The 27,288-nt window shown below is 36.1% G+C and overlaps 1 protein-coding gene across 3 annotated transcripts in view; it reads right to left on the reverse strand.

The window, feature by feature from the left end:
* The window catches only part of APAF1 (apoptotic peptidase activating factor 1), a 93,911-nt gene that overhangs the window by 54,356 nt on the left and 12,267 nt on the right, over positions 1-27,288 (reverse strand). For all 3 annotated transcript variants that reach the window (XM_077772247.1, XM_077772248.1, XM_077772249.1), the window contains exons 6-16: positions 22,469-22,652; positions 19,306-19,418; positions 19,073-19,204; positions 16,500-16,738; positions 15,926-16,093; positions 15,100-15,231; positions 11,934-12,047; positions 11,299-11,483; positions 6,174-6,300; positions 5,195-5,320; positions 2,844-2,975 (exon numbers count right to left, since the gene is read on the reverse strand). In XM_077772247.1, the coding sequence (XP_077628373.1) occupies positions 2,844-2,975; positions 5,195-5,320; positions 6,174-6,300; positions 11,299-11,483; positions 11,934-12,047; positions 15,100-15,231; positions 15,926-16,093; positions 16,500-16,738; positions 19,073-19,204; positions 19,306-19,418; positions 22,469-22,652 (1,652 nt within the window). The remainder of the gene's footprint in view (positions 1-2,843; positions 2,976-5,194; positions 5,321-6,173; positions 6,301-11,298; positions 11,484-11,933; positions 12,048-15,099; positions 15,232-15,925; positions 16,094-16,499; positions 16,739-19,072; positions 19,205-19,305; positions 19,419-22,468; positions 22,653-27,288) is intronic.

Genomic DNA, 27,288 nt, shown 5'->3' on the forward strand with positions numbered 1-27,288 from the left:
AATCTAATTTTTCAGATAAGGCAAGTTACATAGGGGTAGCTTCAAATTTACATATTTTTTCTTCTTTTAAAGATCTCACCCACACCCAATGTGGGGGTCAAACCTACAACCCAGAGATCAAGACTTGCATGCTCCACCAACTGAGCCAGCCAGGAACCGCCAGATTTACCTGTTTTCATTGGCTTCTCTCAGTTCAAGAGACACAAGAAGTGAGCTCTAATTGTCCACGTGGTAATACAGGTGTGGTACGGCCAATCTTAAAGCAAAACTTGTCCTTAATTAAAACTGTTGACTAACCAATAAACCCCATAGATCTCTCTTTGTTCTCACATCCTAGAAATTTTTGTCTATAATTAAAATAAGGAAATATTAATTTGTTCACCCTCCAAAATATTAAAAAGAAATACCAAAAATTAGTCATAAATAATACAAAAGTTTTGGATTTTTAGAGGTGGGTTTGTTCTAATAGAGCAAAACTTCTTAAATAGTACAGTAATCTTACTTTTTAGAGGTGGGTTTATTCAATAAGGTACAGCATATCTGAGTAAAAATTAGCTTTGACTATAAGACTATGTTGTTTGTTATTTTAATCCACTCCAGTGTTCTCAAATTGAGTTGTGCAGAGCCCTAGGAATTCCAGAAACATGTCTGAAAGGGACTCCTGGGGAGAAATAAGAGAGGGAACGAGAGAGAATAGAAATGCAAGCCCATACTCCACTTCAACCAGAGCAATACGGGCTTTATCTCTTACACAGTGAGCTTCTACGTAAGCTTTCTTTTGGAAGGAAACATAAAAGTTCAGCTTCCTGAACTGCTGGGTACAGGGGTGACAACTTTCAGTATTTTCTAAAGTTTTTTCAAATACATTATTTTTTTTTTAATGTTTTATTTCTGAGAGAGACAGCGTGAGCAGGGGAGGATCAGAGAGAGAGGGAGGTACAGAATCTGAAGCAGGCTCCAGACTCTGAGCTAGCTGTCAGCACAGAGCCCGACACAGGGCTCGAACCCACAAACCGTGAGATCATGATCTGAGCTGGTCGGACACCCAACTGACTGAGCCACCCAGGCACCCCTCAAATACATTATTTAAACATCAAACAGAATCTTTGAGGTCTTCCAAACTGAAATTTTGCCAAACCCTCCCAAAAATACAATGTCCCATTGCAAAGACAGTGTGACATTAAAAAAGAAAGGACACAGGGCACCTGGGTGGTTCAGTCAGTTAAGCATCCGACTCTTGTTTTCGGCCCAGGTCATGATCTCATGGTTCATGGGTTCAAGCCCCATGCTGGGCTCCACGCTGACAGCATGGAATCTGCTTAGCATTCTCTCTCTCCCTCTCTTGCTGCCCTCTACCCCCTCTCCGCATCTAATGCACTTGCTCTCTCTCTTTCAAAAATAATTTACAAAAAAAAAAAAAGAAAAGAGGAGAAGGAAGACAAAGTACAGAAACCAATCCAAAAAAGAATCCAAAGGGGGCGCCTGGGTGGCTTAGTCGGTTAAGCGTCCGACTTTCGCTTAGGTCATGATCTCGCGGTTCGTGGGTTCGAGCCCCGCGTCGGGCTCTGTGCTGACTGCCAGCTCAGAGCCTGGAGCCTATTTCGGAGTCTGTGTCTCCCTCTCTCTCTGACCCTCCCCTGCTCACGCTGTCTCTCTCTCTCCTAGAAATAAATAAAAATTTAAAAAATATATTTTTAAACAAAAAAGAATTCAAAGGAAGACTGAATCTTTCTGGGACCCGAGAAAGTTCAATCTAGCTATTTTCAATATGGCACTTAAGAGGGAAAAAAAAGACAGGGTGCCTAGGTGGCTCCGTTGGTTAAGCATCCAACTCTTGATTTTGGCTCAGGTCATGATCTCACAGTTCGAGAGTTTATTCCCCACATTAGGCTCTGCACTGACAACACAAAGCCTGCTTGGAATTCTCTCTCTCCCTCTCTCTCTGCCCCTCCCCCGCACATGCACGTGTGTGCTCTCCCTCTACCTCTAAAAATAAACAAACTTCAAAAAAAACCCTAAAATCTTTTAATCTTTTATAATTTATAAAGCATTACCATACATAAAATGAGTATGTCTTTGGTTTTAGGTTCTGGTTTTTTTTTTCTATCAGCACATTTTTTCTTCCTCCTTCTGATAACAGAACCTCTCTTTGGAATCAAGCCCTATTATATAATTCAGCGGAGCTTACCTCACCTCATTTGTTCCATTTCTACATGGCTACACTTGCGATCTTTTGCCAATCCAAGAATTCCATCCTAGAGGCCACTAGGATTATTTAACAACAAGCATATAAGACAAACAAGGTCACCTAGTCTTCTTTAAAATTAAATCTATGGGATCTGGGAAACGGGAAATTTTAGATTTATGTATGTATNTACTATAATATAATATAATATATATTATATACAATACTATAATATAATTATATATATATAATACTATAATATAATAATATAATATGTATATATATTACTTCCTCTGTGACTATGAACTATAAGACCCATGTAAGACTAGAGGTGAGAATAGCCATATTTCCTGCCACACTGAAAGAAAAACGCCTAAACCAAACAAAGAGGAAAACAAAGTCTACAGATGAGAGGTAGGTAGAGTCTAAGAACATAATTTTAGCATCTGGGATCAGCTATGCTTGAAGCCATGTTCCCTCTAGTCTTTTCAGTTACATAAACCAATAATATCTTTTTTCTTTTTTTTTTGCTTAAACTAATATGGAAGTTTTTATCACTGCAACCAAAAGAGCCCTGATTAAGGCATGAGAAAATAAAAAGAAATGTTCTAATGCATCTACCAAATTTGTCTATGTAATTCTCATTATCCACACTTACTTTGAGGAAACAGTCACTTGACGCAGTGGCTAAGAGAAGGTGATGACTGTTGTTAGTAAAGTGGCAGCAATTGACTTGCTCTGTGTGCTCATCATAGGTATGTACTAGTTCCCCAGTCATAGAATTCCAAATCTAAGGAGAACAGAGAAAATAAAATTTACAACTACCCCTTATTTTCAAAAGGAGAACAGAGGAGCAAACAAACATCAGCTGTTTTGTAGCAGATTTTCCCAGTTGGACATGAGACTAATGAATACTTCCCCCTTCTCTAAAATATGTATTTTTCCAGGTTTTTTTTTAAAAAATTACTTGCAAGTCTATACATGTGACCTTCCTGTAGCATAAATAGAATCTCATGAAAACATTACATTCTTCAGGGGCAAGATTGCATGCTTATATGAATGACAGCAAGCAGAGACATAAGTATTATAAAAACTATGGAAGGTCATCAACTGATGAATGGATCAAAAGATGTGGTTTATCTATACAATGGAATACTACATGGCAATGAGAAAGAATGAAATCTGACCATCTTTCTTTTTTTCTTTCTCTCACTCTCTCTCTCTCTCAAAATAAATAAACTTTAAATAAATAAGAAGTATAGAATGATGAAATTTAGATCAGAAGGATTAAGTCCAAGACCTGGTTCTACCATTTATTATTTTTGTGTCCCTTGCTAAGTCCTTAATTTACCAGCATCACAGTTGCCTCTTCTATAAAATGAGGATACTTATACCTGTCCTACACAATTCAAGGTATCAAATGAGATAAAGAACATGCTAACATTTCTGACTTCAAGTTATCAATAAATAAGTAAAGACAGCTCACTGAAAAAAATAAAGAGTTTTGATTCTGAGGGAAACCTACCTTTCTACCCCGGCTCCATTAATTTTCAGCTGATGTGAGCCTGAGCAAATGACTTCTCTAAACTTGTTGCCTCATCTGTTAAATACTTAGTTTGCAGGTTGTAGTGAGAAATTGGTAATGCAATACAACAAAGTGTGTACTATAAAGCCTCACACAGTGTTAAATTCCCAAGAAAAAGAATCATCATTCTAGTTACTATGTAAGATAACTAAGCAGTGTGTTCTATTTAGCAACAAACAAAAGAAATAAATTATCTAATCTTCACTAGGCTCTGGACTTTTTAGAGGTACTAATGTCCTTCCTATAGCATTTTTTTAAATTTTTAAGTAAGCTCCATACCCAAACAGGGTTCAAACTCACAGCTCTGAGATGAAGAGTCATGTGCTCTACTGACTGAGCCAGCCAGGTGCCCCACATTTTATCTGGTCAAAGCACTACCAGAGGGTCAAAAAGCTTATTTTTAAGTTCTTTAATAGACATTTCTCTGTCTCTTGCTTTATTTTTGAGTACTCAGAAAGCAGAAACAGTGTTATTTCCTTTTACTCCATTTAGTTCTAACTTTGGAACTACATGGAATGGCCAACTCCAAATCTGACTCAGAGTAGAAGCTATGGAGTGAATTAACTGGTTGGTTGTAAAGCCACCTGGAGAGTCCAATCTATCAAGAAGTAGATTTATCCAAGGCGTAAATTTAGTCTAGACACTCCAAAGTTTCTTCAAGTGGGTCCAGACACCAGGAAAACTTCCAAGCCAATTTTCTTGCTCCCAGGCCCACTAAGACCCCCCACACCTAGCCAGTTACAACATTCTTTAAAATAAAGAAAGAAAGAAGAGAAAAAAGAAAAAGAAGAAGAAAAAAGCTTGGGGTACCTAGGTGACTCAGTCAGTTAAGTGTCAGACTTCAGTTCAGGATATGATCTCACAGTTTGTGGGTTTGAGCCCTGTGTTGGGCCCTGTGCAGACGGCTCAGAGCCTGGAGCCTGCTTCCGATTCTGAGTCTCCTTCTCTGTCCCTCCCCAGCTCATGCGCTGTCTCTGTCTCTCTCTCTCAAAAATAAACATTTAAAAGAAAGGTTTTTAGGGGCGCCTGGGTGGCTTAGTCGGTTAAGCGTCCGACTTTCACTTAGGTCATGATCTCGCGGTTCGTGGGTTCGAGCCCCGCATCGGGCTCTGTGCTGACTGCCAGCTCAGAGCCTGGAGCCTGTTTCAGAGTCTGTGACTCCCTCTCTCTCTGACCCTTCCCTGCTCACGCTGTCTCTCTCTCTCTCCTAGAAATAAATAAAATATTAAAAAAGTAAAATAAAATAAAAATAAAAATAAAAAAACGTTTTTAGACAGTGTTAATTTACAGCTAAAACTGGTTTGCCTCAAGTCTGTAATCAACAGGCAAGAGTCCTTTATCCCTACTTACCCTATTCCCTGTACTACGGAAAAAGAAAATGAATTCTATGGTAATTACAACTCAAGAGAAAAATACTTCTCTACCTTCACTTTTTTATCCACTGAGCAGGTTGCTATGAATCTGTCATCTGCAGAGAATGCACAACAAAGCACTTCATCCTCATGAGCCTTGATTTCCAGAAGTTTCTCTCCTGTTTCAGCTTTGAACACCTGCATAAGCAACAATAAAAATCTTTTTACCATAAACCACTGGCCACCATTCAATAAAAATCTTTCTTTTAAAGACCTTAATCAGTATTATTTTGCAATAGGAATGAACCTTGGCAACACCACTCCAAAAATCAGAAATATCTCTCTTTATATGCTTGAACATAGAGAACTATCCCTTGTTAAATGTTTGTAATATCAATAAAAAGAGTTAGCAGCATATAGCTTCAGTTCTTGAGATCAGTTTGGCAAATTCTTTTTTCTTTTTTTAAGTAATGAAGTACATATATAAAAATACTCTAAATATCAAAGTTTTAACTAATTTGATCCTGTTTCCTTCAAAACCAAAAGGTAGAGGACAGATTTAAAGAAAAGCATTCATTCATGTATTCTAAAAATAAATGAGAACTTAAGAAATTCCTTTAAGCACTTTGGAAATATCTAGTCCAAATCCTGTTTACAGTCAGGATTTGTAAAAAATCTTTGTCTGAGCCTATACTAAAATAGGTATTTTATTTAATAACTGTTTTTTAATCAGAGCCTAGTTCACTGTGCTCTGGACTCTTAGGTCTTTTAACAATTTTCCTTCCTCATTACCCCTAGCTGGCACACAGATGACAGAAACTGACTGCTAGGGTAAAAGGTACTTTCATGTCACTTGGCAAATTTAAAATAACAAAAACGCACAACCACATCTTTTAAATCTCCAGAGAAAGTTTTCATAAAATATTTCAGAGAGCTGGATTTCTCTATTTCTAATGTGTAATTTTCTTCAATTTTAGGAGTTAAATATATTCTAATATGCATAGTATTGGGTACATGCCTCTTTCAATTTTTCTCAAGAGATTTGTTTTACCTGTAAGGTTTTATCAACTCCACAAGAAGCTATTCTTTGACCATCCTCAGAAAAGCAAGCATGGTAAACAGCATCTGTATGGGGGCGGACAACTAAGCGGGAAAGATTCTTGTTGTTTTTTTTGTTTCTACATACAAGGAGAAAATGAATAGAAACCCAGTAAGTAAAAGTAATTTTTTTCAGTAATAAAGTAAACTGTCTTTTAACATTGTTTTGTTGCCAAAAATACAAATTCTTAAAATTAAGTTACCAACATGTAAATGATAGCATATATCTCCTGAAGGGAAAAAAGCAGAACAAAAGTGGCTTTTTAAGAGAAATGCTACCCTCTATCAAGCAACCTGTCATATACTGCAAATGACACTGAGTTGGGAGAAATCTAACTAATCAAATACATGTCGCTATTTTCCTTTGATACATTAATGATACATCCTTTTGAAACATGTGCAGAGAAAACATTACATAAGAATACTCTCAAAAAAATCTCCATTTTTAAAAGGAAAGAAGCCATACTAAAGTATGACACTACACCCACTGTTAGGATGATGTACCTTAAAACTGTTCTCTAACCACAATTAGGCACAAAGAAAAAAAAATCAAGTAATGTCATTTTATTTATATCTTAATCTACTGAATACTAACTATTCCACTAATATAGTTAATACGTTATTTCTCATGGACTAAAGGGGTAAAAGAGCAGTGCCAGAATTTCCTATACATATGCCCCAGTCATTCTGAGTAAAAGTAAATATGTTAAATGGCATCACGCTTATTTTAGTAGTCAGATAAACCTAATGAGTAACCTTAATCACAGTCAGCACACAGCTCATTTCGGATTTTCTGTTCCTCCCTCTTCCTGCCCCCTCCCTCTCGCATTCCCTCTCTCTCAAAAATAAACAAATATTTTTTTAAAAGTATTATAATTTACTAGAAACAACAAAACAAATAACTGTAATATAAGAACTAAAGTAGTAAGAACCTTGAAGAAAACCAGGTAGGGGCGCCTGGGTGGCTTAGTCGGTTAAGCGTCCGACTTTTGCTTAGGTGATGATCTCGCGGTTCGTGGGTTCGAGCCCCACATTGGGCTCTGTGCTGACTGCCGGCTCAGAGCCTGGAGCCTGTTTCAGAGTCTGTATCTCCCTCTCTCTCTGACCCTCCCCTGCTCACACTGTCTCTCTCTCTCTCTCTCTCTCTCTCTCTCCTAGAAATAAATAAAAAAATATTTAAAAAAAGAAAAAAAGAAAGTTTAAAAAAAAATAAGAAAACCAGGTAAGTTACTTTCCCCTTGATCTAACTATTCAATTCCCCCAAAAAAGGTCAGAAAGTGACCTGTCCCATTAATGGCCATATAATGGATGGCCAAAAAGTATTAAAGAAATAACAAATGAATGCATAAACAAATGATTTCTTTGAAAACTAAAATTAAATTTGCTGATACCAACTTGTGGAGAATAAGCTTAGGAATTCCCCAGGGTTACACCAATGGGTTAACGGCATAAAGTACAAAGCCTGCTCACACCCAAGTTTGAGTAAACTAGATTAGGCATATAAGGAGAGAGAAGGGGAGCTAAGGCCCCCAGGATAAAATAGGGAGGCGCAAAGGCCCCAATATAGAAGATAGGTATATGAAATAAACAAGATTAGGTATTCAGGGTGAAAGCGCCCCCAAATTTAGTACTACTATAGAAGAAAGCTGCTTTCTCAGGAAGAAGGAACCAAATTAAGTAAACAGGTAAATAGGGCTATAGACCTCTGCAATGTGGGTGAAGCTACCCAGGGCAAAGATGATTAACAATAGGAAAGGTGCCTTGTTAACCTTGAGGTTATTTGCTCTACCCGTCTTATCCCCTAGTTTTGATAAAGAGAGGTGGTGCATCATGTCCTCTGAGCCTGGCACCAGGATTTTGTTTTGTATTAACCCAAACCCCTAACCCCAAATATCTTCAAGACCCCCTTTCCCCCACATCCCCGAGTTAATGTTCACAGTTTCATTGTCTCTTTGTGCACATCCATCACCATGTTTGTAAGCCTTCTGATCCTAATAAAAATGGGGCAAGGACCCTTATTCGGGGCTCTTGTCTTTTCCCAGACATAAGCCATCTCCCATTTCATCCTGCGCCCCCCCCCCCCTTTCTTGCTAGACAAGAAAGAACTCTAGACCGAGTCTACAACACTAACCTAAACCTTTCTACAGAAAAAGAAGTTTTCTAGTACTGAAATAAAGTATTCTTTGAATATGACCTGGCCAAACCCTGTTAAAAGATTCAGGTATGAATGACTAACCATTCTGTGAGAGAACATCATGGGTTGAAACAAAGTTGATGAATGGGGGAAAAAAAAAGCAAGAAAAATTTAAAAAACAAACTCAACAACTCAAGAGAACAAGAACTAAACCTATGTCCGTTTGATTATCAGACCATGTATTAAAATTCTATTTCAACTACTAACCAAAACATCAATTCAGTCAATCCTCCACAAATTTCTACTGCATACCAACTATATGGACCAGGCAAAATGATAAATGCTATTCTTAATAACTAATAGATATTAAACACTTTCTATGAACAAGGTATTGTTCTAAGTACTCTATGTGTGTTTGTGTATGTTTGTATACACACAGTCATTTAATCTTCTCAATAATGCTATGAAATAGCACCATTAATGAGAGAAGTTGAAAAAAATTTCCTGGTTATATACAACTAATAAAGAAGAGCTGCATTTCAAGCCCAGGCAGTCTAAAACCAAACAAAGTCTGTTATTTTAACCTCCAAACTATTCTAGACTACAGAACATATGGACTAGTAACAGAAAAATAGGCAATCACCATAAAGTGAGACAAATGCTATGATATAAAGTGGGCAAGTATTCTAGAATACAGACAGGTCTACCCTAGCCTCAATGAGTTAAGAGACTGCTTCTCAGGGAGAGTAAAATTATTGCCAGAAAAGAATCAAAAAGATAGTTAACTCTGGGAAATGAGAATGTGAGAAAAGATGGAGTCTCTGACTTTTTTTTAAGTTGATTTATTTATTTTGAGAGAAAGAGCATGTGTGCAGGTAGGGGAGGGGCAGAGAAAGAGGGGGAGAGAGAATCCCAAGCAGGCTCCACACTGCCAGCACAGAGCCCAATGAGGGGCTTAAACTCATAAACTGTGAGATCATGACTGGAGCTGAAATCAGACATTTAACCAACTGAGCCACCCAGGCACCCCTAACTTTTCATTTTATATCCCTCTAGTATTATTTGATTTAAAAAAAAAAAAATCAGAAACAGAGGGGCCTGTTTCAGATTCCGTGTCTCCCGCTCTCTCTGACCCTCCCCTGCTCATGCTCGCTCTCTCTCTCAGAAAAAATTAAACATTTAAAAAAAATTTTTTAATGAGAAACATAGATTACATAAAACCAACAAAAAACTAATATTTAATTTTAAATTAAAAAACATTTTTTAACTATTTCATGGAAACTTCCCAGAATTCCTCACCAATCCAAATTAATCACCCACTTCTCAGATCTATATTATACGTTACTTCTGTTGTTGCACTCATCACATTATGTTTAATTATTTGCTTAAACTTTTTTCTTCATTAATATATTATAAGCTCGTTCAAGAGAGCCTTAGCACCTGGTAACAGTGCTTAATTATTAGCACATTAGAGAAATTCAAATATTTGTTAAACTAAGCTGAATTAAGGGAATCACCCATGGCAACCTGACTTATTTGGAAAGAGGGTCCAGGACTAGTAAATATTGCAAATAACCTAGAGTTCTATTCAGATATAAATTATACATGTGAAAAGTCAACCATTCACATTCTTTATCTCTAGCTGTTAAGAGAAGCATGGCATATAGAAGGTGAATAGAAAACAAAGCTAGACAAGGGCACTGGGTGGCTCGGTCAGTTAAGTGTCCGACTCCTGATTTCAGCTCAGGTCATGGTCTCACCATGATGAGATAGAGCCCCAAGCTAGACTCCGTAGTGAGTATGGAGTCTACTTGGAATTCTCTCTCCCCCTCCTCTCTCTCTCTCTCTCTGACCCTCCCACACTTATGCTCATGCTCTCTCTCTCTAAAATAAATAAATATTTTAAGAAAAAAAAGAAAAAGAAAAAGAAAAAAGAAAAGAAATGAAAGCTAAACAGATCCAGGGGTTTTTCATTATTAAATTTTTTAATGTTTATTTTTGAGAGAGAGACACAAAGTATGAACGAGGGAGGGGCAGAGAGAGAGGAAAAAAGAGAAAGAGAGAGAGAGAGAGGGAAAGAAAATCTGAAGCAGGCTCCAGGCTCTGAGCTGTCAGCACAGAACCCAAAATGGGGCTCCAACCCACGAATCGCAAGATCATGACCTGAACCGAAGTAAGACACTTAACCAACTGAGCCATCCAGACGCCCCTAAACAGATCCAGGGTTTAAATCCCATTCAACAAGCTACATGAGCTTAGTCTCAACATCTCTGTCTCAATTTTCTCATTTGCAAAATAAATAATATTTATCTTATAAGGTTTGAAGATAAAACAAACAATATGCACATATGTTATATAACAGGCATTAAAAAGATGATAGCTTACCCTTTCATGATTAAGGCAAGAGTAAAACTGAACAGCCTCTTATAGGAATAAGAATCAAAATTCAGTGGAAGTTTAATTAGTGCTATGTGGAAAACAAAGTGTTAATCACTTTATATCCAATTATCTCATTTCAATCTTCACAAAAATACCTCAAAAAACTATTATCTCTATTTTATATGTGAAAAAGAAAAGCAACCTGTAACTTATTAAAAATCACAAAACCAGATCAGGTTTTAGAACTCAGTCACTGTCTGTGGCTTCAAAGTCCATGTTCTTCACTAACATACTATGTTATAGTAAGTAAACCATTTATTATTAATATTTAGTATGAATGGTCAAAATGCCTACAGACAAGCATCTATTTCCATGCGCTCTTTGAAAATATGATTTTTCCAATGCTTACTTCTCCAGAACTTTTCAATAAGGAAGAATGCTTATTAAAAGTTCCAGCCCTTTCCAAAGTAGTTAAATCTTCCTGGAGTGAACTTATTCACTACCTGAAAAATAATGACACAGTTAGCACTCCGCTCCCCTTTGGTTTTTCTCCTAACCTACTTACATCCACTCCAGGTAAAGCATTCCGTTATCGACCTCCTGCTTGGCCTGCAGCTTAGCTTGCTGATAAACTTCTGAAGTTTCTAGTTCACAGAGACCCAGCTGAACAATATTAGGAAATGGCTGTCGTCCAAGAAGATGTCCATTTAAAGATAAAAACTCTTGGAAATTTTCACAGACTCCACAATCCTATGAACAAACTGAAATCTCTTAGAAATACAACCAGAGCCAAGATCTGACATTTTCTATTTTTGTGATCTTGTCACTTTAAAGGCTTAAATGAGATATTCTCTATATAAGCTAAAATTAAATAGCCAACCATTAGGTAACAAATACCTGGTGACCCTCTCCAAACTTTTAAACAAAGTGTAAAAATCTCATTATTCAACTATTACTTTTTAATACATTGTTTTGTAAAAAAAAAAAAAAAAATACTTCTGAACACTTCCCCAACTTTCAAACCTCAATCCCATCCACATTCGTAGGCTAGGAAGCATAATAGTTCAAATAATCAAGGATCAAAGAAAGGAAATTATCTCTCCTTGCCCCTTTTGTTCTGTTCATCCCCACTACTATATCTAGAATTAAATGACAAAATGAGATGCCCTTTAGGGACTTATTTTTCATATCAATTTATACCTTTTCATCCAATATATGCCTGTATTCCACAAATTCATGAATCAGATGAGCAGGGCCTACAAGTTCAGTTTTTGCTTTAATCCAATCCAGGGAAAACATTAAAGCACAAAGTTCCTTTTAAAAAAACAGTAAGATAAGGACACTGTTAAAGACATCAAAGAATTTTAACTCTACCATTTTTAACTCTATCCTAATATTACTACTGAAAGAAATCTAGCAGATAACTAGAATTTAAGGACAAAAATGGAAGCTATTAAAAGGAACCAATGAAATATTAAAGACTTAAATATAAAATAGAAAACTTCAAAAAATACTACAAAATACAGGCAACTATTTTTGTAACCCCAGGATGAAGGAAATGGTTGTAAACACAACACCAAAGCAAAAATACAAAAAAAAAAAAAAAAAAAGAGAGAGAAGAGAGAGAGGAAAAACTCTGGATTGAATTAGAACTGAGTTTAAATCTGTGCCTTTCTCTGAGAACCCTCCTGTATCCTAGCCGTGAGNAAAAAAGAGAGAGAAGAGAGAGAGAGAGAAAGTGCTCTTACCTACCATAAAAATTCAAACCTTCAATACAGGTGAAACCAATATAAATAAAATTTGACCAAAAATTAAAAAATTTATTTAAAACACCTATGAGGGCTTAATATTATTGTTTTATGGAAAATTCTAATAAAATAAGATAAACAGCTTGACCAAAAAATCTAGTAAAGGAAATGCACAAAATAAAAGGTCAAATGGCCAAAAACCTCACCAATAATCTAAATGAAACAACAAAGATTCAGCATTTTTTAATATTATATTTCTAAAGACTAAAAGCAGTAATAAGAGGATTAGCTGGAATCAGAGAAAATAAACACTCTCACATACTGTTGGCAGTGATGTAACTCAGAGCACCCTTCTGGAGGACAGTTTGGTAATCTATATTAAAATTCAGGGACACTTGGGTGGCTCAGTCAGTTGAGCGTCCAGCTTCAGCTCAGGTCATGATCTCGCAGTTCATGGGTTCGAGCCCCGCATCGGACTCTGTGCTGACAGCTCAGAACCTGAAGCCTGTCTTCGGATTCTGTGTCTCCCTTTCTCTGACCCTCCCCTGCTCACACTGTCTCTCTCTCTCTCTCTCAAAAATAAATAAAACATTTAAAAAAAATTTTTTTTTAATTCAAACTGCAGGGGCACCTGGCTAGTTCAGTCAGTTAACTGTCTGACTTTTCAGCTCAGGTCATGATCTCACATATGAGTTCAAGGCCTGAATTGGGCTCTATGCTGACACTGCAGATCTTGCTTGGGATTCTTTCTCTCCCTGTCTCTGCTCCTCCCCTACTTGCACTTTCTCTCTCAAAATAAATAAATAAACTTCGAAAGAATTCAAACTGTATGTACCCTTTGACCCAGAAACTATGCTTATAAAAATAAGTCCTGGGTCACCTGGGTAGCTCAGTCAGTTAAGCATTCGATCATGATCTCAGGGTTCATGGGCTTGAGCTCTGCCTCAGGCCCTGCGCTGACTGCTTAGAGCCTAAAGCCTGCTTCAGATTCTGTGTCTCCATCTCTCTCTGCCCCCATCCCGCTCGCGCACTTGCACGCACACTTTCTGTCTCTCTCTCAAAAATAAAAAAACATTAAAATAAAAACATTTTTAAATATGTCCTAAGAAAATAATCAGACAAGAGTGCTTAAGCAATCTAATTATCTATAAGCCAACTGGTCACCACTATACAATCAAATAGTATGAAGTTTTAAAAATTTTGTCACTCTATATAAATTGACATAAAAAGATGACCATGAAAGTAGTTTAATGGAAAAAACAAGACAGGACTATTTCATTTTTTTTTAATGCATATTTATTTTGAAAGAGGGAGGGAGAGACAGAATACCAAGCAAGCCCCACATTGTCAGAGCAGAGCCTGATGCAGGGCTCGATCCCACAAACTTTAAGATCGTGGCCTGAGCTAAAATCAAGAGTCAGACATTAAATTGACTAAGCCACCCAGGCACCCCAAGACTATTTCTATTATGATCCTATTTTAATTTTAAAGAATAAGTATGTGTAGAACATAAGTATTAGCAGAACAATGTAGAAAACTATATACAGTTACAGAAACTGAATCCTGTCACACTATCAGACATGCCAAGTTTTAAAAAGATGCACTGACCCAATAATTCCACTTCAAAAAATGTTCTAAGGAAATAATGTAGGTACAAAGATAAATAAGATTGTTCACTACAGCATCGTAAAGGCAAAAATCTGAAAATCTAAATGTGCAACAATTACAGTTAAAGCAAATTTAGCACAGATATTTATTGCAATATCTTCACTCAAATGCACATTATTAAATGTAAACTATGTTTTGCTAGGTTAAAAAGAATAGGGTCCAACAATACACCCTTTTTTCAACCAAGAGATAACATACCGAAGCACAGACAAATTACTCAAAGTACATATGTTTTTCCAAAATGTTAACATTTTGAATAGTTAGTTTGACTTTGAATAGTCAAACTAACTTTGAACATTGAAGTAATGACTTCAAATATCATCTATGTGGTAATAATTCCCAAATATTATCCATAATGTTATGAATATGTTAAGTTAAATTAAATTAAATTATGTTATATTAATATTATAAAAATTTAGATCTGGAGTAGTCTTATAATACACACCAAATCCATCAACAAATCATGATGATTCTATATCATCACTTTCTCTTTCCATGCTTTTTTCTTTTTCTGAGCATTTACCACTCCCAACATAGTATAAATTTATTTGTCCTCTATTAGTCTCCCTGGAGAATGTAAGCTCAACAAGAGCAGGGACTTGTGCCATTGGCATATCTTCACAATGAAGAACAATACCAGTACTTAACAGGCACTCAATAAATATTTGCTGAATGAATGAATATACTTTCCCATTGTCCATTCCTCTCAAAGTTTAAAAATAAATCCATACTGCCAAAAAAAGAAAGCTACTGATAAGAAAAGAGTGAATTTTTAGATGGTTCATTTACTACAGTGACTAAGCCACCTTTTTAAATCACTGTCGGTAAAAAGAGTAACAAAAACAAAACACTTACATACAGCATAATCTTATTTTTACTAGTAAAAGAAAATGCTAAACATAGGATGAAATAAAAGTGAGACAAAATAGTTTTTAAATAGGTCATCTTACTTTGTGCATATTAGCACTAGCCATGTGGTAGGCCAGAAAATTGTACCAATACATGCAGTCCTCTTGACCTGGTGAAAGAGTATGTGGCTGATGATATCTTTGGAACTGAGTGATTAACTTCTTATGTAGATCCTGAAACCCAAATGAAACATTTTAGAAGACAGAAACAATTTCATAACCTAAGCATCACTATAGCTTACTACAGCTATTTAAAAATGTGCTGAGATCAACCTAGAAAACACTTATTAATTACAAAAGGAAAAGATAGTAGCTTTACAGTGGAGAAACCAGCAGGTACCATTTTAACTAAGTGATCAACATTAACATCACTGACATATCAACTTCCTACTATGATGCACTGAAGACAGAACATAACTTTTGTGGTATTCTTGACAAAAATATTTAACCTTAATCTAGTCAGAAGAAACCATCAGACAAACCAAACTAAGGGACTCTATACAAAATAACTAACTGGTACTCTTCAAAAGTGACCATGACAGATAAAGAAAGCCAAGAAATTTTCATAGATTTAAGGAAACCAGAGACACATGACAATTATATGCAATATGGGACCTTGATCTCAACCACAAGAAGGGCATTAGTGGGAAAGCTGGTGAAATTCAAATAAAATCTGTAGGTTAGCTAACAATATTTTATCATTGTTAATTTTCTGGTTTTGATAACTTTATCATAGTTAAGTAAGATGTTAACATTGAGGGAAGCTAGATTAAGGTACATGCATAAAACTCTCTTTACTGTTTTGCAACTTCTATAACCCTAAAATTTCAAAATTAAAACTTAAAAAAATGCACAGAGAAGCCAGTACCTGAAGTTGGTTGCGATTCTTTTCTATAAGGAAATCTACTTGAAGATCATGTAAATAATAACAAAATGATTTTCCATTCCGATCACAGAATAAGAGAGACTTATTGACAAACTCCTGCAGTATGTCTTCAACTTCTTCAGTTTCCATGTCCCAAAGAATACATAACACCTGGGAATCATTTTAAGTATTTAATTTACCACAAAATTATAATTACTAGAATTGCAGATAAGGTGTTAACACATATGAACATACACACAAACTATATCATAAAGCCCTGAATAACAGCATCTCTATTTCATATGAAGAAGCTCAACTATTTGTCAAGATAGAGAAGAGAGATAACAAGTCATATTCTTCTCCAGCTTCACTAGAACTGAGAAATAGGAAACTAATCTAAGTTCAACACCAAGCTCTTGATGGAGACTAAGAGCAGTAGGATTTTTATACCCCCAACGACTCCTCAGTGGCACAGGTCTTAACCTTCCAATATCCTCTGTAACAACATCTTTGGTATTATATCAAAAGTTACATGTCAAAAATACCCAATAATGAGGATTGCTAGTCCTTCTATTACCTTTGTAGGCACCTTAACATCCTTCTGAAGGATGGAAAGATCTGTATAATAATCTTTGATGTCCTCTCTGAGCATTTCAACACTTATAGACATGGCTTCATCCAGAGCCTCATAATCATAAGATGAAGATTTCCTTATTCTCTTAAATTGCTTATTCTGAAGTTGCCTGAGGTAGTAATCCCAACGGTTGGGAAAATCACGTAAAAGTGCACCAATTAAAGACACTACAAGAGGAGAACCTGAAAATAAAACAAAACAAAAAAACAAAGTTACTGGGTTAATACTGTCTCATTTCAAAAATTACCAATAAGAGTCACATTATTCTTAAGAAACAATTTCTGCTGCATGTTATCCAAAGCCTTAAAATATTTATAAATCTTGGGGCACCCTGGTGGCTCAGTCGGTTAAGCATCTGACATCAGCTTAGGTCCAGATCTCGTGGTTCGTGGGTTTGAGCCCCACATTGGGCTCTGTGCTGACAGCTCAGAGCCTAGAGCCTGCTTCGGATTTTGTGTCTCCCTCTCTCTCTCTCTGTCCCTCTCCCACTCACACTGTCTCTCGAAAATAAACTAAAAAAAAAAAATCTTTAAAAAAATTTATAAATTTTGGATTCACTTAATGTATTTATTCTAAAGAAGTCATTAGACTCTTAAATACGGAGAACAAACTGAGGGTTGATGGGGGTGAGGGAGAGGGGAAAATGAGTGATGGGCATCAAGGAGGGCATGTGTTGGAATGAGCACTGGGTGTTATAAGGAAACCAACTTGACAATAAACTATAATAAAAACGAAAGAGAGAGAGAGAGAGAGAGAGAGAGAGAGAGAGAGAGAGAGAGAGAGAGAGAGAGAGAGAGAGAAAGAAAGAAAGAAAGAAAGAAAGAAAGAAAGAAAGAAAGAAAGAAAGAAAGAAAGAAAGAAAGAAACCTGCACTGTTTGTTGGTGTGGTGTTACAAAAAAAAAATTTTTTAATAAAGAAAGAAGTCTTTAGAAATAAGAAATATTTTTTAAGGATATCCATCACAGCATTATTTATTTATATTTATTTTTTTAATGTTTATTTTTCAGAGAGACAGAGTGTGAGCAGGACCCGGGGAGGACAGAGACAGAGGGAGATACAGAACTCAAAGCAGGTTCCAGGCTTTTTGCTGTCAACACAGAGCCCAATGTGGGGCTCAAATTCACGAACAGTGAGATCAAAACATGAGCCAAAGTCAGACATTTAACTAACTGAGCCACCTAGGCGCCTCTCATTACAGAATTCTTTATAATAGTGAAAAATATTTTTTATGTTTATTTATTTTGTGGGGGAGAGGGGAGGAAGAGAGAATCCCAAGCTGGCTCCCTCCACACAATCAGCATACGGAGCCAGTTGTGGGCTTGAACTCAAAAACAATGAGATAATGACCTGAACCTATATCAAGAGGCAGTCACCTACCTGACTGAGCCACCCAGATGCCCTAAGATAGTAAAATATTTAAAAACAGAGAAATGACTGAATAAGTTGAAGTTATCACAATATTATGTCATTACTAACTTTTTTCAAAAGATATTAATGACATAAAACAATATTCAAGATTTATTGTATGAAGCCAAGATTCAAACTATGTATACCATTATAATCATTTTTATATATGCTTTATAATCATATAAGCATTTTTTTCAGTTTTATATGTCCTAAAAGATTGAAATACTCTCATGATACTAATAATTATCAAGGTTATGGGTAATTTCACTTTTTTCTTTATCATTTCACACATATTTTAAATGTTTCAAAATGGACATCTATCCCCTTTACAATCAGAATACAAATGAAGTATCCTTTCCTAAGATATTTTTTAAAAGTCAGTTAGCTCAAAACCAAGTATCTATTTGATGGCAGAATGAAAAAACAAAGGTCTATTGATGCATTAACAACAGTGGAAAAAATAATCTTAAGAGCTGATGTGACTATATAAAATTTTAAAACTTTAAATTTGTGACATAAAATTAGTATGTCAAATAAAACACTACAAATGAAATTAAAAAGCAGACAAGAAACTGGGTAAAGTATTTACAAAAAAAAAAAAATGTCAAAGAGTTAATAGCTTCAATAGTTAGAGTGCCCAAAAGTCAATTACAAACACTTATATCACAAAGAAAAGTGAGTCACGGATAATTTCTTAAAATGCAATATTCAATAAACAAGTAAAAATTTTAACTTCACTTGACTTCATAAAAAATGCAAATTAAGAGAACACCAGTTTTTAGGTACGAAATTAGAATACTATTTTTATAAAATCTACCAAAAAAATTTAAAACTCTCATTCTCACTGTGTTTTTTCTTCTTTGGCTAAAGTCATAACTATATCTAATGTCTCCCACTAACATATGCTGGTGTTCATTAAATATTATTTTAATGAATACCAAAATATGATTATCTATTGAGGGTATCAGAAACAAACCTAAAATACTAAATATTCTAGTAAAGTTTCTAGATGTTCATGTGCTAAACTGCCATACTTATTAGCTTAATTTACAAAAGGATAAAATTAATATCTCTATAATCCCGTCATACACAAAATAAATAACCATACCTTTACATTCTTTTATAATACTGTGAGCTTGTTCTGGCAAATCTGCTTTCTTCATATTAACAAAAAGGGATAAAATTTCAAGTCCTTTTTCTTTTCCTAAGCCACTCTCCACAGAGACTACATATTTAGGACCTGTAACAAAATCACAAGATATAGTAAGTAATTTGGTTAAAATATATATAAATCTAATTGAATTAAAACATAAAGGTAGTAAAAAGCAAATTAACCCTTACCCATTACTGAATCTGTAACACTCTTATCTCTGGTTGTAATAAGAATCTGACACTGATTGTCAAAAGCTTTTAGTACCCAAGGATCCCAAACATCATCCAAGATCAACAGAGACCTAATTTTAAAAAACAACAAAAACTTGTATTAAGTGACTAATGACATTTGTTTCAAGCTTCCTTTCTTTAAAAAAAGATTATCACCAATGTCTTTTAAAATTTACAAAATAAAAGATATCTATTTCATGGCTCTTCCTCTTTGCTATATTCCTTTCACAATATACTGATTCAAATAAGGGAAAAAAAATTAGAGACTTTCCTCCCTTCCAACTCCAAAACAATGAATGCATTTTATTATTTTTTAAGTTTATTTATTTTGAGAAAGGAAGAGAGAGAGAGAATGCAGGGGAGAGGGAGTAGGAGAGGCAGAGGGGGAGAGGCGGGAGAGAGAGAATCCCAAGCAGGCCTCACATTGGTGGGACTCAATCTCACAAACTGGAAGATCATGACCTGAGCCAAAATCAAGAGTTGGAAGCTTAACTGACTGAGCCACACAGGCACCCCAATGAATGCATTTTAAAGTTAAAGAATCTAGGGGCGCCTGGGTGGCTTAGTCGGTTGAGCATCCGACTTTCACTTAGGTCATGATCTCGCGGTTCGTGGGTTCGAGCCCCGCGTCGGGCTCTGTGCTGACTGCCAGCTCAGAGCCTGGAGCTTGTTTCAGAGTCTGTGACTCCCTCTCTCTCTGACCCTACCCTGCTCAGGCGGTCTCTCTCTCTCTCCTAGAAATAAATAAAGTTAGGGGCGCCTGGGTGGCTTAGTCGGTTAAGCGTCCGACTTTCACTTAGGTCATGATCTCGCGGTTCGTGGGTTCGAGCCCCGCGTCGGGCTCTGTGCTGACTGCCAGCTCAGAGCCTGGAGCTTGTTTCAGAGTCTGTGACTCCCTCTCTCTCTGACCCTACCCTGCTCACGCTGTCTCTCTCTCTCTCCTAGAAATAAATAAAACATTTAAAAAAAAAAAAGAAATAAAGTTAAAGAACCTATAAAAACAGAAGGGTGTATACTATGTAGGTGTTAAAAAGTGGTTACCAAGTGCCTTAAAATGAGTTTCTAAGTAATAAGATTTTTCTAATTCAGTCTTTAAGCACCAAAACCAAATGAGAAATGGGCTCACAATTAGCATTAGAATCAATCATATAACAATGACCATATTTAGCCATTTTTTTACCTACAAAACTAGCAATTTCTATGTTCTAACATAATGCACTGGCAAGAATATTACACCTTTCATTTGGTACACTAGTGGAGGTTTTTTCCATCTATAAATCAGTTTGTTTATTTCTAATGAACTTCTGTGCCAATTCTTAATTGGTTTCTCCAAAAACTTTTTTGATCTCAGCAGAACATATGGAGAAAAAATACAACTAAAAGCTGATAGGGTAATAATACACTATAATTTTTATCCTAATGGTACCATCACTTCTGTACATTACCAAAAAAAGACTGGGTAAACATACAGCCTGGAAAATTGCAAAAGTATAAACCAAATGCTGCTTATAAATAAAATGAATGACAGGGTGCCTGGGTGGCTCAGTCAGTGAAGTATCCAACACTTGATTTCAACTTAGACCATGATTTCTCAGTTCATGAGACTGAGCCTCATGTCAGGCTCTATACTCACAGCGCAGATCTTGCTTGGGAATCTCTCTCTTTCTCTGCCCCTCCCCCAGGCATGTGCACCCACACACTTTCTAAAACTTAAATTAAAAAATAAAAATAACTACTCTCACTCAATATTCTGATAATAATCCACTTACCAATTTAAGAATCACTGCCATACTCAGCCACTATTACATATGAAAGTGTACTGCATCATCAGCTATACTGCAGCATTAAAAAAAAGTTTAGAGGGGCACCTGGGTGGCTCAGTCGGTTAGGCTTCCGACTTCAGCTCAAGCCATGATTTCACAGTTCGTGGGTTTGAGCCCCGCGTCGGGCTCTGTGCTGACAGCTAGCTCAGAGGCTGGGACCTGTCTTCGGATTCTGTGTCTCCCTCTCTCTCTGACCTTCCCCTGTTCATATTGTCTCTCTCTCTCTCTCTCAAAAATAAAAATAAAACATTAAAATTTTTTTTAAAAAAATTTAGAGCCATCACCTAATTCTCATCCAATTTACTGAACTCCCAAGGAAGGCTTTATTCATCACTGTACTTGCAACACTTGACCCAGAACCTGGCATAACTCTCAATGTTAGTTAAATGAACCAATGAAAGAATGATTGTTAGATAAGGGAAATCAAAGTGATGACTGAATCCCAGTTGATTAACTATTGATAGTTATATTATTAGACAAGCAGGAACCAAGCTATTGTCTCCCTTCTGGCTAATGAAAATTACAAAATAGTTGATAACAGTGCCTGGCACATAATTACAATCTTATTTATTGAATGAATTATTTAAATAAACAAACAAAACACACTCTTGAAGTACATGGAAGTAGAAAAGTTAGATATACATACATCCAAAAATTAATACCACACAACAGAAGGGTCCCATTAAATAATAATCCTTTTACCAAGTGCCTATAGTCATTCGTCTCTTGTTCAATGTTATCCATCAGAAATAACAGATTCAGGGGCACCTGGGTAGCTCAGCTGATTAAGCTTCCGATTCTTGATTTCAGCTCAGGTAATGATATAACAGTCATGAGACTGAGCTCTGCATCTGGCTCTACGCTGGGCATGGAGCCTGCCTGAGATAGTTTCTCTTTCTCTATTCCCCCTTCTCTTTGCCCCTCCCCTGCTTGAACTTGTATACATGCACACTTGCTCTCTAAAAATAAGAAAACGTAGAAAAATAAAAAGAACAGATTCAAGGTAAGAAGCTTGCATTTTCTAGCAAAGACCACTCACCAACTCACCTCCTTAGGAAATACTTCTTGAGCAACCCAGTGGTAGATAAGAGACATAGTAGGTAGGATGCAAAGAAAAGTAGTAATTTTTGGCCAGTGACAGCCACTTTTGTTTAATACAAGATAAAGAACAGCAGAAAAGCAATCATTTATTCTGAGATCTCTACTGAACAGCAAGAAAAGGGTATGATGTTCTCAAACTGTCAGCAGTTAAATCTCATTTGGGACTTCATATACCAACTAAATTTGTCTATCTGTACCGGGGGTGTTTACGCAGCATCAGAATGCGAAGGCGGTCTTTAGCCTCTTCGATGTTGAGTGGAAGCCTCTGGGAGAAACTCTCATCATGATCCAACCGCGCGCAAAGATTCTGCAGTTTCATCAGAAGCCCAGACTTGTCTTGTTTCCCAACTGAAACCCAGTGCACACCCCCTGGGAAACAACCTAGTGAAGAAAATAATAATAATAAACTTAAGGCATTTGAACAGGTGTCCTTTGAAAGATTTTGGTGATAAATAGTAGATCTGCTCCTATTTCAATTTCATCCTATCTTCAATTTCTCTTGATTCAGTATGTACATTTTGCTTGTATTGTCGAGCTTTATAACCTGAATCTAAGAAAAGCTGAAGATGTGAAGAAACTGAAGTTTGAAATAAATCTGTTTATCAGTAAAATCTTACCAAGCAAAAATTTAATCTTTGTCATCAATGATCACTGTAAAACATAGTTTCTCAACCTCAGTACTCTTGACATTTTGGGCCCGATAATTCTTTACTGTAAGGAACTTTCCTGTGCATTGCGGGATGTTTAACAGTCTCCCTGGCCTCTACCCACTGTATGCTAGTAGCATTCCTCCTCCCTGGTTAGGACAACCAAGGATATCTCCAAACATTGTCAAATGTCTCCTTGGGGGCAAAATCACCTCTGACTAAGAACCACAGATATCCAGGAACACATAACTCACTTACAGTTTTCATATAGAAACTTAAAGTAAGAAGTTAGGTTCAAGTCTGGCTCTAGGGCTTAATAGCTATGCGATCTTTAGCAAATCACTTAACCTCACTTTCATTTGTTATACTGAAATAGTATTATTTACCTTACCTATTTCAGAGTTACTGCGAGAAATTAATGATATAACATGTGAAGTTGCTATGTTAACTGTAAGGGATTACAACAGACAGGATTACTAGTGATATGGATCTGAGAGTACCTTGCAAATATTAAGTTTTGAACTAGTAGGGACCAGATAAGAATGAAAATTATTATTACTGTTACTTTCAACTGTTAACAGCATCATCATTATTAAGTCATAGTGTATCTTACAATACATATTTTTACTTACATAGGTATCAGGAGCCAAAAATCTTAAGCCTTCATAGACTATACTTAATCAGCTACCCACATAGATTAAAAAAAAAAAATGCAACAGGGGTCCCTATGTGTGAAATATGGTGAGCAGTAGCATTAGATCATACCAGTGGCATTACCATAAAGATTTATATTAGGTAATCATAAATAGTATAAGAAAAAACAAAAAATAAAGATAAATGAGTTATAATATGCAAAAGGGCAATTTATTTACTGTTATTTACAAATAATTAAGCACAAAAATCACTATTATAAAAACTTAATCACCTAAAAGACAGATCTGTATATATGTAAAGACTTACTTTTGACAGATATTCTATTCTAAGAGTTCTACATATTAATCTATTTTTAATCCACATAGTAAACTATCAGGCAGATACTTATTTTCCCCATTTTACAGATGAGGAAACAGAAGTATAGGAAGGTTGAGTATTTTTTCCAAGGTTACACAGGTTAACAAAGCAGAGTTGGGATTCAAACCTCCAGGACCACTGCTCATTCTAAACTATTCTGTTCCTCAAGGATATTTACTACAGCACTGTTTTCAACAGGAAAAAGCTGGAAACAACCTGCAATGTCCACCTTAACCACCTCTTCCCAAGACTGAGGCAGGACCAACTGAGCAAGGAGAAAATCTTACATATAAATGAAGTTTGGATTATTAAATAGGACTTGACATTTTAATTATTGAAATTAGATTGATAGAATACAAAATGGTGCAGCCACTGTGGAAAACAGTATGGGGGTTCCTCAAAAAGTTAAAAATAGAACTACTCTATGGTCTAGCAATGACACTACTGAGTATTTACTCAAAGAAAACAGAAACACTAATTCAAAACAACAAAGTAAAGAAACACTAACTCTAAGGGATATAAGCACCCCTATATTTATAGTAGCATTATCTACAATACCCAAATTATGGAAGCAGCTCAAGTATCCATCGATTAATTAATGGACAAAGAAGCTGTGGTATATATACAGAATGGAATATTTTTCTACCACAAAAAAGAACGAAATCTTGTCATATGCAATGACACGGATGAAGCTAGAGAGTATAATGCTAAGAGAAATAAATCACAGAAAGACACATACCATTGGATTTCACTCATGTGGAATTTAAGAAACAAATTAACATAGTGGGTGGGAAAAAAAAAAAAGAGAAAGAGAGATAAACCAAGAAACAGATTTTTAACTATACAGACCAAACTGATGGTTACCAGAGGAGAGGTGGGAGGGGGAAATGGGCTAAACAGGTAATAGGATTAAGGAGTGCACTTGTTCTGGTGGATGTGTGGAACTGTTGAATCACTATCTTGCATACCTGAAATTAAAACCTTGTAAAGAATAAAGTTACACTTACACCAAAAAAAAAGTAACTAAAAACAATAATATGTACACTTGTTGTGATGAGCACCAGATGATGCAGAATTGTTGAATAACTGTATCATGCACCTGAAACTAATCCACCACTGTATGTTACATAATTGGAATTAAAATAAAAACTTAAAAAAAAGTTAGATGGTTTTTAAAACTTCAAATGACTTAGGGACTCTGAACCTGTACAAGGTGAGGGAAAGAATCAGTCCCAGGAAGTTTTGAACAGGCAACAAGGGAAAAAAGTTGTTTTCTGATTATACTCTACAAATTTCAATGCAATAATTACACCTCCACTAACTAAACCTAGTAAAACTGCCAAGGTTTATGATCATGAATTTACACTGAAATTCAGTTGGATGATTTTCTTCAGCAAAGAGGAAGCAAGTAATGGTATGGATGAAGCAATGGGGAATAAGCAAGTAACTGGATGAAGCAATGGGGAGTAACCATTTAGATGCCATCTCTTAGCACAGAGAAGAAGGAATCAGCTTCTACCCAAATAAGGAGGAACTAAAGAGCCAAGAGTATGTGCTGAGGAGCAACTGATTAATGGACAATATAAACCTAGGCCTGAGCCTAAGAGGGGGCTGATGAGATAAATAGTAAGGATATTATGAAATCAAGGAATAATTCTTGAAAGGTCAGCAAACTGTAGTAGTGAACTTGAAGAATAGAATAGGTGGAGGTGGGTAGAGCAGAAGGTTTAACATTAAGATTTCAAAAGTAGTACCCTTTCCGGTATTGGCAAGGACAAGGGTCCAGTCTGTCATCAGGAAAGTAAGTAGCTATAGGGAAATAAAGACAATGGTCACTGCAGGTAAAGAAATCAAGAAACTGAGAGGCCAAGATTTTGGATGACTCATCTATATAAACGTCAATATCCTACTAAGAGTATCAACAGAAAAAGAGCTTAAATTTATAATTAAGAACTCTAATCATCAATGGGGAACTTGGAAGGATCAGAGAAATGAACCTCAAAGGACAAAGACTTTAGCTGGAAAAGGGAGTATTAATGGTCTGGATGAGGCAATATAAAGCAAGGACAACATCAACATCCACTCACTCCCTAGTGCTTAAGTATGTAGGCTGTAAAGGGAAAAAAGTTGCCAAACCATGAAAGGCAGCTATGAAGAACGTGGTATGGGGGGGGCGGGGGGAGACAGTGGGGGAATGCCCAACTTTAGATAAGGAGATAAACATTCTCAGAACAGGTTGATAAGATAGAGGAGTTTCCTGATCACAGAGGAGAAAACCTAGAGGGTAAGACAGAAAAGCTTGGGAATAAAAGGAGGAAACTTAGATCAGAAATGGCAATGAACTAACTATAACAGCATGAGAATCTAAAAGATATCAAATGACCAGGAGACAGAAAATTCTGCTGGGAACTAGGGTAAAGATAGTGCTGTGAAGTGAAAGCTTCTGCAAATTCCCTTAGACTTCCCTCAATCTAAGTCTACATTTATGAAATGGTAAATCCCTGAGATTTCCCTTAGTGTTACAGCTACATTCAGTGTGTGCACAGGTTTATAAATGCACAGGAAAAAAGTTTGGAAAAATTCACTGTAAACTGTTAACCACAATTACCTCTGCTAAAGGATGTACAATTTAGGAGAAAGGAAAGAAGAGCAAGTGAAGTTTTACTTCTTTTTAAATGAATATACCACTTTTGTAATTTTTTAAAAGACTTTATCTGTAAATAATCTCTATACCCAATGTGGAGCTCGAACTTACAACCCCAAGATCAAGCCTTGCATGCTCTACTGATAGAGCCAGCCAGGCACCCCTACTTTTATAATATTTAAATCAGATTTTAAACTACCTGTTGCTCCTAAGGTTTTATGTTTTGCTTTTTTTAAATGTGTGCATTCTATTTAAATTTCTTAAAAATCGAGGCACCTGTGTGGTTTAGTTGATTAAGCAGCCAACTCTTTATTTCAGCTCAAGTCATGATCTCACAATCCATACTGTCCACACAGAGCCTACTTGGGATTCATGTTCATTCTCTCTCTCTCTCTCCCTCCCTCCCTCCCTCCGTTTCTCTCTCTCCCTAACCCCCACATTATGCACATGCCCATTCACTCTTTCCTTCTATCTCTCTCAAAATAAATAAACTTAAAAAAAAAATCCCAGAGTAAAAGACAAGGGAAAGCAAGTGTCCTGATGTACTAGCTAATAAATTCTTCAGATTTAAATCTACATACCTGTTACCTAGACCAAAGTTCTTTCTCTCCTAAAAACAAATACAGTATGATTTCACGTAAATGTAGAACCTTAAAAACAAATAAACAAAAAGCAGAATCAGATCCATAAATACAGAGAACAAACTTAAGTTGCT

This window comes from Crocuta crocuta, unplaced genomic scaffold (genome assembly GCF_008692635.1).
Source record: "Crocuta crocuta isolate KB4526 unplaced genomic scaffold, BGI_CrCroc_1.0 scaffold216, whole genome shotgun sequence".
Taxonomy (NCBI): domain Eukaryota; kingdom Metazoa; phylum Chordata; class Mammalia; order Carnivora; family Hyaenidae; genus Crocuta; species Crocuta crocuta.